Source organism: Oncorhynchus nerka, linkage group LG3 (assembly GCF_034236695.1).
Source record: "Oncorhynchus nerka isolate Pitt River linkage group LG3, Oner_Uvic_2.0, whole genome shotgun sequence".
Classification (NCBI taxonomy): domain Eukaryota; kingdom Metazoa; phylum Chordata; class Actinopteri; order Salmoniformes; family Salmonidae; genus Oncorhynchus; species Oncorhynchus nerka.
In genome coordinates, this window is record NC_088398.1 from 75,599,278 (window position 1) to 75,611,678 (window position 12,401).

The 12,401-nt window shown below is 43.2% G+C and overlaps 1 protein-coding gene across 2 annotated transcripts in view; it reads left to right on the forward strand.

Annotated features, from left to right (window-relative positions):
* LOC115113475 (anion exchange protein 3-like) overlaps positions 1-12,401 on the forward strand; it is a 136,025-nt gene that overhangs the window by 23,619 nt on the left and 100,005 nt on the right. For both annotated transcript variants that reach the window (XM_065015908.1, XM_029641200.2), the window contains exon 2: positions 1,843-2,036. In XM_065015908.1, the coding sequence (XP_064871980.1) occupies positions 1,983-2,036 (54 nt within the window). In that variant the 5' untranslated portion in view covers positions 1,843-1,982. The remainder of the gene's footprint in view (positions 1-1,842; positions 2,037-12,401) is intronic.

Consider the following 12,401-nt stretch of genomic DNA (forward strand, 5'->3'; position numbering starts at 1 on the left):
AGACTTGTTCTTCCAACGCATATCCTGGCAGCCTTGAAGCACTCATGGCACGTTCCATTTGACACAAAGCTAGCCTTATTTTAAGCCATTCTCGCATCCTTAGCGCTAGAGAAAAGGCTCGGGTTCTGCACGATAAAAGGGTTGGGACACGCTGTCTGTGAATATCTTAACCGTAGATTCCTCCGGGTTGAATATGTACGAAATATGGCCCTCGCTTGTACACAGAAATCCGTTAAAACATTCAGGAGCCTCTACCAAAATATCCTCCAAGCTTTTGGCGTTGGGTTCGTGACATGAGCTACAGAGCACTCCGAGAATTCCCCTTGTATACATATTTTTAGATGCTTAATATTCAGGTCTTAAAAAATGGCTTGTTCTGGACATTTATAATGCTGAGGCCCCAGCGCTATCTATAGCCCCAGACATTCCTGCTTCATAGATAACAACCATAAGGGAGATAAAACTGGGGGGTGGAGGGGGGCATGGGCCCCAAAAGTTCAAACACCCTCTAACACATGACCACACGAACAGGGGGGCGGGGCGGGGGGCACATATTCTGTACATGTCATCAGGTCATAAGGTCAGCATTCAATCAATTTTGACACATGCCGTATCCTATTACTCTCTGATACAATCAGAATATATCCAATGAGAATGATTGTGTTGTGAATTTTTTTTCTTCTCCATGTTATGGCCTGGTAAACATTACCCATGTAGCCTACTGTATGAAGGGTCAGGGCACCAGGGTGACATGTGGGTCAATGACCTCACTGGGACTGAGGTACTGTCCTTGTCTGTCATGGTTTCACATCTCATGTAATTTCATATTTATAGCACTTGCATTTTACAGTCATTGAATTTCACGCTGTTACCTGCCTTGTTGTTGTATGAAGTGTTGTATGAAGTGTTGTATGAAGTGTTGTATGAAGTGTTGTATGACGTGTTGTATGACGTGTTGTATGACGTGTTGTATGAAGTGTTGTATGAAGTGTTGTATGAAGTGTTGTATGAAGTGTTGTATGAAGTGTTGTATGACGTGTTGTATGAAGTGTATGCTATTTGAATGTTGTGCACTAACTGAGATCAACATGGTTGTACTGTGTTATAATAACTCAGTCAGTACGACCTCTCAATTTCCTCATAAATGCCCTCACTCAATTCTATCACACTTGCCTCTCCCATTCTCTTGTTTGATATAAAGTCTCTTTCAAGTCCTCTAAGTGTTATACAGTTCACCAATGTTTAAGTTGTCTACTCTGTTCATTCTGTCAATGTTGCTCTAAATGAAATCAAATTATGTGCCAACTCCTTTAGAGTTATGGTTTCAATTGGAGTTGGGGTTTCAACTGGAGTTGGGGTTAGGTAAGGGAACTGAGGTATCTTACCCACAAGTGGGACAGGGTGCACGGGCCCATAGGTTTGATACACTTCTAGTTAAAACAATAACACTTCTACAGGCTGTTAAGACTGTATGTGGGGGTCCCACAGCAAAGTCCAAACTACCAGAATCAACTAAAAGTGCTCAGTAGTGTTTGTAAAGGGTCACAGGTGGGTCCAAATGTTCAGGAGCTGTGGCTATAAAGCCCAATATAAGGCCTTGTTGTTGGGAGAAGAGACCACCACAGGATCAAACCTCTAAATATGTATACCCTTAAATAAATATATACTAAATCAATATTGTAATTTATTAAGTTATAAGTGCTAATATAGGCAAATCAAGAGTTATGGTTGGGGTTGCAGCTGGAGTTATGGTTGGGTTGTGTGTGTGTCAGTTGACCTATTTCCAAGCTAAACAAGGTTCCCTCACCACCTACCTCTCACTTCTCTCTCTTGCCTACACAGGTTATGCCACCCCACAGGCTTCCTGGAACCCCCACTGTGAAAGAGAAGGGCTGATCCCCAGTCCTCAAGCTCTAGCTACTCTCCTCCCAAGTCCACCCACCCCTCTGCCCCCCCCCCCCCCACTCCCAGACCCCGGCCCCATGGCTGCAGGAGGCCATGGCGCTGCCAAGGATGTGTTGATCAACCTGCATCAGGTAAGATTGATTTATTGATTATGTTGATTTTCCTTCAAGAGGAAATTTCTTCCGCAGCTCTCAATAGAAGGAGTAAACATCCCTAATACCTGAAACATAGATACGAGTCAACTGGGAACTCAACAGGGAAACAGGCAGATGAGCTCACAGGTCAGCTACCCAACTGCACAGACACCCAGCAGGGATGCAAACCAGTTGCCTTTTTGGCAACACGACATATCCCTCTAAACACAGCACTAGTTTGTGTACTGAACAAGTTCTTACTCATCAGTCACGATTTCAATTGTTGCCTTTTTGTCTGAAGTCCAGCTTATCATAAAGTTAGACTGAGTTGTTACGGCGTCTCCTAAGCAACCACCAGTAGCGCAGTTTCATGCCATGCCATGTGAGATGCACTATGACATTTGTGACTACTCACTGAGGAGAAAGTGTGTGTGTGTGTGTGTGTACGGATAGATATACTGTAGGTATGCTGGCACTGCTGAATGTCTCTATGGGATTTTGTCCTGTAAGGTCAGTGGTAAATAGACATCAATGCCATGCATACAGTGCGCTGCTGTATCAAGGATTTCCTTTAGCTTGCAAGTTCTTTCATCTCCCAACTGTTTGTGACATTTCTACATGAAAGGAAAGCAGAACAAAATTACCTGTCAATGATTGACCTGATGTCTCCATTTCCTTTGCATGGAATGTAAACAAGATAATGAAGGCTGTATTCTGGCTTTGAGCAGGAGGAACATTCAGTAGAATATAGGCTAGTCAGTCAACTGTAGTTGCTCCCAAGCTATTTCTAAATGAATATTTTGTGACTGCAGCAGAATGTGTATGTATGTATATATATGAGAGAGAGAATTTTTAAATGTTCCCTCTAACGTTGTTGTACAATTAAAGGTCATGTAATTATTTTATCAAAATAGTTTAACCAGAGTTTTTTGCAATATTTACTGATCTGTCTTTCAGATACACTTTCATTAGTCATTCAATAATGACAAACTTTTTTTATATATATATATTTTTTTATTTGACCTCTTTTTCTCCCCAATTTCGTGGTATCCAATTGTTTTAGTAGCTACTATCTTGTCTCATCGCTACAACTCCCGTACGGGCTCGGGAGACGAAGGTTGAAAGTCATGCGTCATCCGATACACCACCCAACCAAGCCGCACTGCTTCTTTAGACAGCGCGCATCCAACCCGGTAGCCAGCCGCACCAATGTGTCGGAGGAAACACTGTGCACCTGGCAACCTTGGTTAGCGCGCACTGCGCCCGGCCCGCGACAGGAGTCGCTGGTGCGCGATGAGACAAGGACATCCCTACCTGCCAAACCCTCCCTAACCCAGACGACGCTAGGCCAATTGTGTGTCGCTCCACGGATCTCCCGGTCGCGGCCGGTTACGACAGAGCCTGGGCGCGAACCCAGAAAAAAATCTAAAATAATAGTGACTAATTTCTTGTAGCAGGCTACAGAAAATGAACACAGGTCTCATCCAAAAATCACAAGCCCACGTGTTAGTGATTTTAGTCAATTCATCTTTATATTTCATGTTTAGCCAACTTGGCTCTATTTGCTAGCTAACACGGTTGAACAGTTTAATTGTTATGAACACAACTTTCTGTCTGTCTCCAACTGTTTGAAAAGCATGTTAACCTGTCCACTTTGTTCAGATGTTGAAATCAAGTGGCCTACCTTATTACTCAGAATGATAACGAGTTGCCAGTTCCTTATATCATTTGGCTAAAATGCTGCCAGCGGTAAGTCAAATAAAATTTCATTTGTCACATGTGCCGAAAACAACAGGTGTGTAGACCTTACAGTGAAATGCTTACCTACAAGCCCTTAACCAACAATGCAGTTTTAAGAAAATACCTAACATTTTTTTGGTAAGGGATAAGGTAAGGTAAGGGATAAGGTAAGGTAAGGGATAAGAATAACAAATAATTCAAGCGCAGCAATAAATAACAATAGCGGGGCTATATACAGGGGGTACCGGTTTCTAGGTAATTGAGGTAATATGTACATGTAGGTAGAGTTATTAAAGTGACAATGCATAGAAAATAACAGAGTAGCAGCAGCGTTTCAGAGGGGGGGAAATGCAAATAGTCTGGGTATCCATTTGATGAACTGTTCAGAAGTCTTATGGCAGGTAGAAGCTATTCAGAAGTCTTGGGGGTAGAAGCTATTTAGGAGCCTCCTGGACCTAGTCTTGGCACTCAGGTACCGCTTTCTGTGCGGTAGCAGAGAGAACAGTCTATGACTAGGGGGCCTTCCTCTGACACCACCTGGTATAGAGATCCTGAATAGCAGGAAGCTTGGCCCGGTGATGTACTGGGCCCGTACACACTACCCTCTGTAGTGCCTTGCGGTCGTGGCCGAGCAGTTGGCATACCAGGCAGTGATGCAACCGGTCAGGATGCTCTTATGGTGCAGCTGTAAACCTTTTGAGGATCTGAGGAACCATGACAAATCTTTTCAGTCTCCTGAGGGGGAATAGGTTTTGTCGTGCCCTCTTCACGAATGTTTTGGTGTGCTTGAACCATGATAGTTTGTTGGTGATGTGGACACCAAGGAACTTGAAGCTCTCAACTTGCTCCACCACAGCCCTATCTTTGACAATGGGGGCGTGCTCGGTCCTCCTTTTCCTGGAGTCCACAATCATCTCCTTTGTCTTGATCACGTTGAGGGAGAGGTTGTTGTCCTTGCACCACACCGTCAGCCGATAGGGAGTAGATCAGAGACCTGTCTCATCATTGTCGGTGATTTGGCCTACCGCTGTTGTCATCAGCAAACGTAATGATGGTGTTGGAGTCGTGCCTGGCTGTGCAGTCATGAGTGAACAGTGGGTACAGGAGGGGACTGAGCACTCACCCCTGCGGGGCCCCCGTGTTGTGGATCAGCGTGACGGATGTGTTGTTACCTACCCTTACCACCTGGGGGCGACCTGTCAGGAAGTCCAGGATCCAGTTACAGAGGGAGGTGTTTAGTCCCAGGATCCTTAGCTTTGTGAGGAGCTTTAAGGGAACTATGGTGTTGAACGTTGAGCTGTAGTCAATGAACAGCATTCTCACATAGGTGTTCCTTTTGTCCAGGTGTGAAAGGGCAGTCTGGAGTGCAATAGAGATTGCATCATCTGTGGATCTGTTGGTGAGGTATGCAAATTGGAGTGGGTCTAGGGTTTCTGGGATAATGATGTTGATTAGAGCCATGACCAGCCTTTCAAAGGTTTTTTATGGACACATATGTGAGTACTATGGGTCAGTAGTCATTTAGGCAGGTTACCTTAGTGTTCTTGGGCACAGGGACTATGGTGGTCTGCTTGAAACATGTAGTTATTACAGACTCAGACTGGGAGAGGTTGAAAATGAGAGTGAAGACACTTGCCAGTTGGTCAGCGCATGCTCGGAGTACACATCCTGGTAATCCATCCTGCCTTGTCAATGTTGACCTGTTTAAAGGTCTTTCCCATATTGGCTACGGAGAGCGTGATCACACAGTCGTCTGGAACAGCTCATGCTCTCATTCATGCTTCAGTGTTAGTTGCCTTGATGCGAGCATTGAAGTTATTTAGCTCATCAGGTAGGCTCGTGTAATTAGGCAGTTCTCGGCTGTGCTTCCCTTTGTAGTCTGTAATAGTTTGCAGGCCCTGCTACATCCAACGGGCATCGGAGCCGGTGTAGTACAATTCGGTCTTAGTTCTGTATTGACGCTTCGCCTGTTTGATGGTTCGTCGGAGGGCATAGCAGGATTTCGTATAAGCTTCCGTGTTAGAGTCCCGCTCCTTGAAAGTGGCAGCTCTACCCAGCTCAGTGTGAATGTTGCCTGTAATCCATGGCTTCTGGTTGAGGTATGTACGTACAGTCACTGTGGGGACGACATCCTCGATGCACTTATTGATAAAGCCCGTGACTGATGTGGTGTACTTCTCAATACCATTGGGAGAAACCCAGAACATATTCCAGTCTGGGCTAGCAAAACAGTCCTATAGTTTAGCATCTGCTTCATCTGATCACTTTTTTATAGACTGGTGCTTCCTGGTTACATTTTTGCATGTAAGCAGGAATCAGGAGGATAGAATTATGGTCAGATTTTCCAAATGGAGGGAGAGCTTTGTACACGTCTCTGTGTGTGGAGTATATGTGGTCATTTATATTATAAATGACCACATATATTTTGCACATTTAACATATACTTTGCACATTTAACATGCTGATAGAAACTAGGTTCTAGTTTTAAGTTCCGGCCACTAGGATTTTCTGGATTTATTTTTTTAGATTCAGTCTGTCACAGTTGAAGTGTACCTATGATAAAAATTACAGACCTCTACATGCTTTGTAAGTAGGAAAACCTGCAAAATCTGCAGTGTATCAAATACTTGTTCTCCCCACTGTATGTGCTGAGTTGTGTAAGGCAGTGGTTCCCAAACTTTTTATAGTCCCGTACCACATCAAACATTTCACCAACAGCTGCGTACCTCTAGCACCGCGTACCCCCTCTAGCACCAGGGTCAGCTGTGTACCCCCTCTAGCACCAGGGTCAGCGCACTTCCAAATGTTGTTTTTTCCCAACATTGTTGACACACTACACAATACATTTATTAAACATAAGAATGAGTGTGAGTTTTTGTCACAACCCTGCTCGTGGGAATTGACAAAGAGCTCTTATAGGACCAGGGCACAAATAATAATATAATAATCAATAATTTTGCTCTTTATTTAGCCATCTTACATATGAAACCTTATTTGTTCATCAGAAATGGTGAATAATTCACCACAGGTTAATGAGAAGGGTGTGCTTGAAAGGATGCACATAACTCTGCAATGTTGGATTGTATTGGAGAGAGTCTCAGTCTTAAATCATTTTCCGCACACAGTCTTTGCCTGCATTTAGTTTTCATGCTCGTGAGGGCAGAGAATCCACTCTCATATAGGTGCGTGGTTGCAAAGGGCATCAGTGTCTTAACAGCGTGTAATGCCAAGATTGGATACTCTGAGCGCAGCCCTATCTAGAAATCTGTCAGTGGCTTCTGATTAAATGACATTTTCACAGAACTTCTTGTTGCAATTTCAATGAGGCTCTCTTGTTCAGATATCGGTAAGTAGACTGGAGGCAGGGCATGAAAGGGATAACGAATCCAGTTGTTTGTGTTTTCCATTTCGGGAAAACCTGCATAATTGTGCACCCAGCTCACTTATCACATTTGACATTGTTCATAAACATGAGTTCATTTGCACACAAAAAAATCATACAATGATGGAAAGACCTATGTGTCGTCCTTGTTAATGCAGATAGAGAAGAATTCCAACTTCTTAGTCATAGCCTCATTTTGTCCCGCACATTGGATATAGTTGCGGAGAGTCCCTGTAATCCTAGATTCAGATCATTCAGGTGAGGAAAAAACACCAGATAGGCCAGTCGTGTGAGAAACTAGTCGTCATGCAAGCAGTTAGACAAGTGACAATTATGGTCAGTAAAGAAAGCTTGTCTCAATTTTAAATTTTTAAGTGTCAACACTTTCCCCCTTGATAACCAGCACACTTCTGTATGTTGTAAAAGCTTTACATGGTTGCTGCCCATATCATTGCATAATGCAGAAAATACACAAGAGTTCAGGGCCTTCGCTTCAACAAAGTTAACCATTTTCACTTTAGTGTCCAAAACGTCTTTCAAGCTGCCAGGCATTCCCTTGGCAGCAAGAGCCTCTCGGTAGATGCTGCAGGGTACCCAAGAGCCTCTCGGTAGATGCTGCAGGGTACCCAATTGGCGTCGGGAGCAACTGCTTGCACTCGCGTTACCACTCCACTATGTCTCCCTGACATGGCTTTTGCTTGTTATTTCGCTGAACACTAGATGGTTTAATTTTATTTTTTGGCAGTGAAAAGAGGCTACTCAGTCGAGAAAAAAAAATTCATCCAAATGCATAGCCCCGTTGGGAAATCAAAATGGACTGTTTGAAAATGTAAATCAATTTTATTTGGTGTACCCTGACGGCATTGTTTGGGTTTGTTGTTAGCTAGATTACTTGTTGGTTATTACTGCATTGTCGGACCTAGAAGCACAAGCATTTCGCTACACTCGCACTAACATCTGCTAACCATGTGTATGTGACAAATACAATTTGATTTGATTTTGTATAGCTGGTGTTAGGCATAAGATTGCGGACTCACTAAACCTTCCGTCCTCTGCCTCGTTGGTGTCGTGGTCCAGGGCGATGAAGTAGAAGCCTGACTCCACCTGGTAAAACGTGTTCTCTACACACACTGACCTGTCTTCTGAGAACAACAGGAGTGAGGGAGGGAGGAAAATAAGATGTCAGAGTTCAATTGGAGTTGAAATGTTTTAACATCTTAATGTTGCATTCAATTTAACAGTCAGTTTTAAGACTGTATCTAAAGAGGAACCTATGGATAATAATTTAGCCAAATAAGCGATAACATGCAATGTGGGACTGAGCCTAGCTGTAGCGCAATTCAATGGTACAGAATGACGCGTTACATTTTTCACTTTAAAATGTACTGTATGTGAAATAAAAACCAATGATTTCCAAGTGGAAAAACCATACAACTCAATGCACAAGAACTGCTTTAAATTTGCAATCATTGGTTTGTTTGACATACATACAGTCTCAAGACAACTCACTCTGTTATTGTGGAATTGCCCTGTACCAATCCACACAACTTGTCAGTCAGCATGGCTCAGTATTAAACAGCCTGCTGTCATTTCATATCCAACCCACCTCGTGAAGAGCTATCCTCCTATAGGTTCACTTCATCCCTTATCTACACTACTCATATTGTTTAGCAATGACTATCACATACATTCAGTATAGAACCATCCTCTGAATAGAATCATATTTTCTAACAAATAGACAGCAGCTGGTCATTATCTTCTCTACGTGACAAATGTCCTATGGCACAATGTCTTCATACAGTGTCCAAGAAATTAGAGGAACTCTCGGGACCACTAATGATTCATTTAGGGGGATGATTGGTGGATGTCATGGTTACCTGCAGGAAGTCCCCAGAGTGCTGTGCATAGAGAAGAGCCAAGGTAACCTACTTGGAATGTATCTCCTGTCTCTGTCAGATGAGAAGAAAACAACTTCGCTACCACATATTAGTGCCAGTGGACCTGCATGGAAAGAGGGCCGGAGAGAGAGAAATGGTTTGAAGTCATTCTTATTTATTGTAACTAAACAAAAACTAAGTAAAAGTTATCAAACGTTAGCTAGTTAGCTTCCTAGATAGTTGATGTTAACTTAGCTTACCTCATCAATAGCCTTCTTTAATAACAGAATACCAAATAACTACTTACTTGAATTTCAATATTGAAATCATCGTTGATTAGCTTGCTAGTTGGTTAGTTTTTCAGTAGAGAAACTAGCTAACCAAAAGGTCCAAAAACCTGACCAATTGCATTTCAGTTGGTCTGCTACAGGCTATGTTCATTGGCTAGAATTTCCTCCTGTTATGAAATTATAGTAAGCATTTGTGAGAGGAAAATGGATTTTTGAAAATTGGAGTGAGAGGGAGAGAACACATCCATGTGGCGATACGGCGTATTTGTGAGAGTGCAGTAATTTCTGAGTCAGGCTAACAAAAATGTCTGCTCTCAAATTAATTTACTGTGTGCGGAAATGCAGTTGTGCCCCGCTCAAAGTCACTCTGGCAAGCTCTGAAGTTTAATTTGTGCCCACCACTCAGCTAGGTTTCCATCCAATAGGTCGTTAACAATAAAAACATCACAGTATTCGATTTGCCGGCTGGAGGGCAAGGTGAATGTGATATTTATTTTTTATATACATTTGCAAACATTTCTAAAAACACGTTTTTTCTTTGTCATTATGGGGTATTGTGTTTAGATTGATGCTGGAAAACAAACAATTTAATCCATTTTAGAATAAGGCTGTAAAGTCAAGTGGTCTGAATACTTTCTGAATGCACTGTATGTCTGGCAGAATCCCTCATTACCACTGTGTCAGCGAAAGATTGTATGTTGTGTATTTATATATGGGGTCTCTGCATTCTCAGATAATTCCTCAATATGTTTAGAACTGTAACTACTGAACCACTCGGCTGCAATATTCTGGCCTGAGCAGGCCACACATGATCTATCTCTCTCTCCAGCACGCGGACAGACACACCCGCGCACAGACACACCCGCGGACAGAGACACCCGCACACACACAGACATACAGAAACACACACAGACATACAGAAACACACACACACACACACACACACACACACACTCACACTCACACTCACCCACACACAGACATACATACAGAAACACACACTCAGGGTTGGGGAGTAATGGATTACATGTACAGTAATCAGTTAGCAATGTTACAAGTAAAATGTTGTAGTCAGATTACAGATACTTTTAAAACACTAGATGATTACTTCTAGGATTACTTTAAAAAAAAATAAGGCAGGAATTTTTCACGTGCAAATATAACTTTTTGTTAGTGCTCAAGGCATTTCATTCCATGAGAGCAGCATTTATTTTTTCGACAGAAGGGTGCAATTGCGACCCGCAATTCGGGACGTTCCTGCATCTGCTGGAACCCCTCTTTATACTTCTATTTGTCCATTTTTAAGCTGGGACACAGGCGGGAGCACTACACTACATTAGGTGGCGGTAATGCACCATAACGTTGGATGCCAACCGCCGATGAACCCCACAGAAGAAGAGGCGGCGGCACTGCTTTCCCGCAGGTCTGTTAATGACGGCAAGGGCAGGTCTTCGGCAGGCAGTAGCAAAGGACACTCTGTGCTAGCTAGCTAGGAGGATTCTGGTACACAGCAGGCGGGACGCGACACCGGTAGCTAGCTAGCTAGGAGGATTCTGGTACACAGCAGGCGGGAGGCAACACCGGTAGTTAGCTAGCTAGGAGGATTCTGGTACACAGCAGGCGGGAGGCGACACCGGTTGCTAGCTAGCTAGGAGGATGCTGGTACACAGCAGGCGGGAGGCGACACCGGTAGTTAGCTAGCTAGGACACCGGTGGACAGTGAAACTCAGATAACAACACCTTTTTATTTCCCTTTTGACCAAACATTTTAACCTCGTAATCAGGGGAAATCCAGACTATCAATTCACCCAAGCAATAACAATCCGGACGTGTCTCCATTTATCCATGGTTTTTGGTTGGGGTATCTGTACAATTCTGAGAGGCCGTACTGCAGCATTCAATGCCAGCAGAACGAACCCTGATGACTCAGTGGCGCGAAACACGTACAAGGCAAGCAAGTACAAGCTCTGCAAATCCATTAGGGTTACGAAAAGACAAAACGGACTCAAACTTGAATTGATGTTCCACAACTCAGACTTGCGACTCGTGTTACAAAGTCTACAGAATATCACAGACCTCAAATCCAGCTGTGCGGTGCCCACCAAAGCCTCCCTCCCAGACAAACTTAACACATTCTATGCTCGCTTCGTGACAGACGATACCGAGCCATCTTTGCTGTATTCGTTGACAGTCTCTCTAGTCTTGGTTTTAGACATTTAGAAATTTCACAGTATCAACTTTGCTGTAGCTTTTCTTTTATGCCTGCTATGTTACTGCAGACAGGGTCATCTCAGCCATTCGATTGGCCAGTGGTAGGCCTATAGTGCACTTGATTTGCTCTCTGGGCTGGTTTGTACCTTCAGACAAATGAAATGGTTCAAAATGGCAACAATTTGCCTACCCGGCACGCAGGGCAGCTGAATTGGGTGTAATTACTGCCAACAGCCTGAAACGAAAAAAAAAAAATAGGAACTTCATTTTTGTTGTTTTTACCGAAATGTTTGGCGATCGACTAGGAATGCCTTGGAGGTAGGTCGATGATCGATTCGGTAACCACTGCCCTAGAAAGTTGAGTGAAGTTCAATCTCATGCTTCTCTCTGTGCGCTGCTATTTCTGCGTGGCTGCAGTCTCGGGCTACTGCACGCCGTGGGCATGTGCGCAGCTTAGAGAGAACATTTCCTGCTAGTAAATATTTCGTTGGACAATGTATGCCACGTGTATCCCATACATACGACTAATTGAACATGAAACTATTGAAAAATGGGCGCCCCGAATTGTGGGCCGCAATCACACTATTGTTTCCACCATGTTTGGAAGCAATGGGCCCATGACAACAACCATCAACAACACAGTAGGCTAAAAAGTCCTTTTATTTTTTACTTATGTTCCTGTACAATTTCTTTGTAATCTAGTTTTCCATATTTCCAAGTCATCTTTTTTAAGATCAAGGGGAATGTAATTAATTGTAATGACTGGCAATCTTACTTTGTTTTTTAATGTAAAGATATAGCCTTGTTGTATTATTATCTGTAATTAATGTTGTTCAATTGGTGATATTTTTTTGTCTATGCA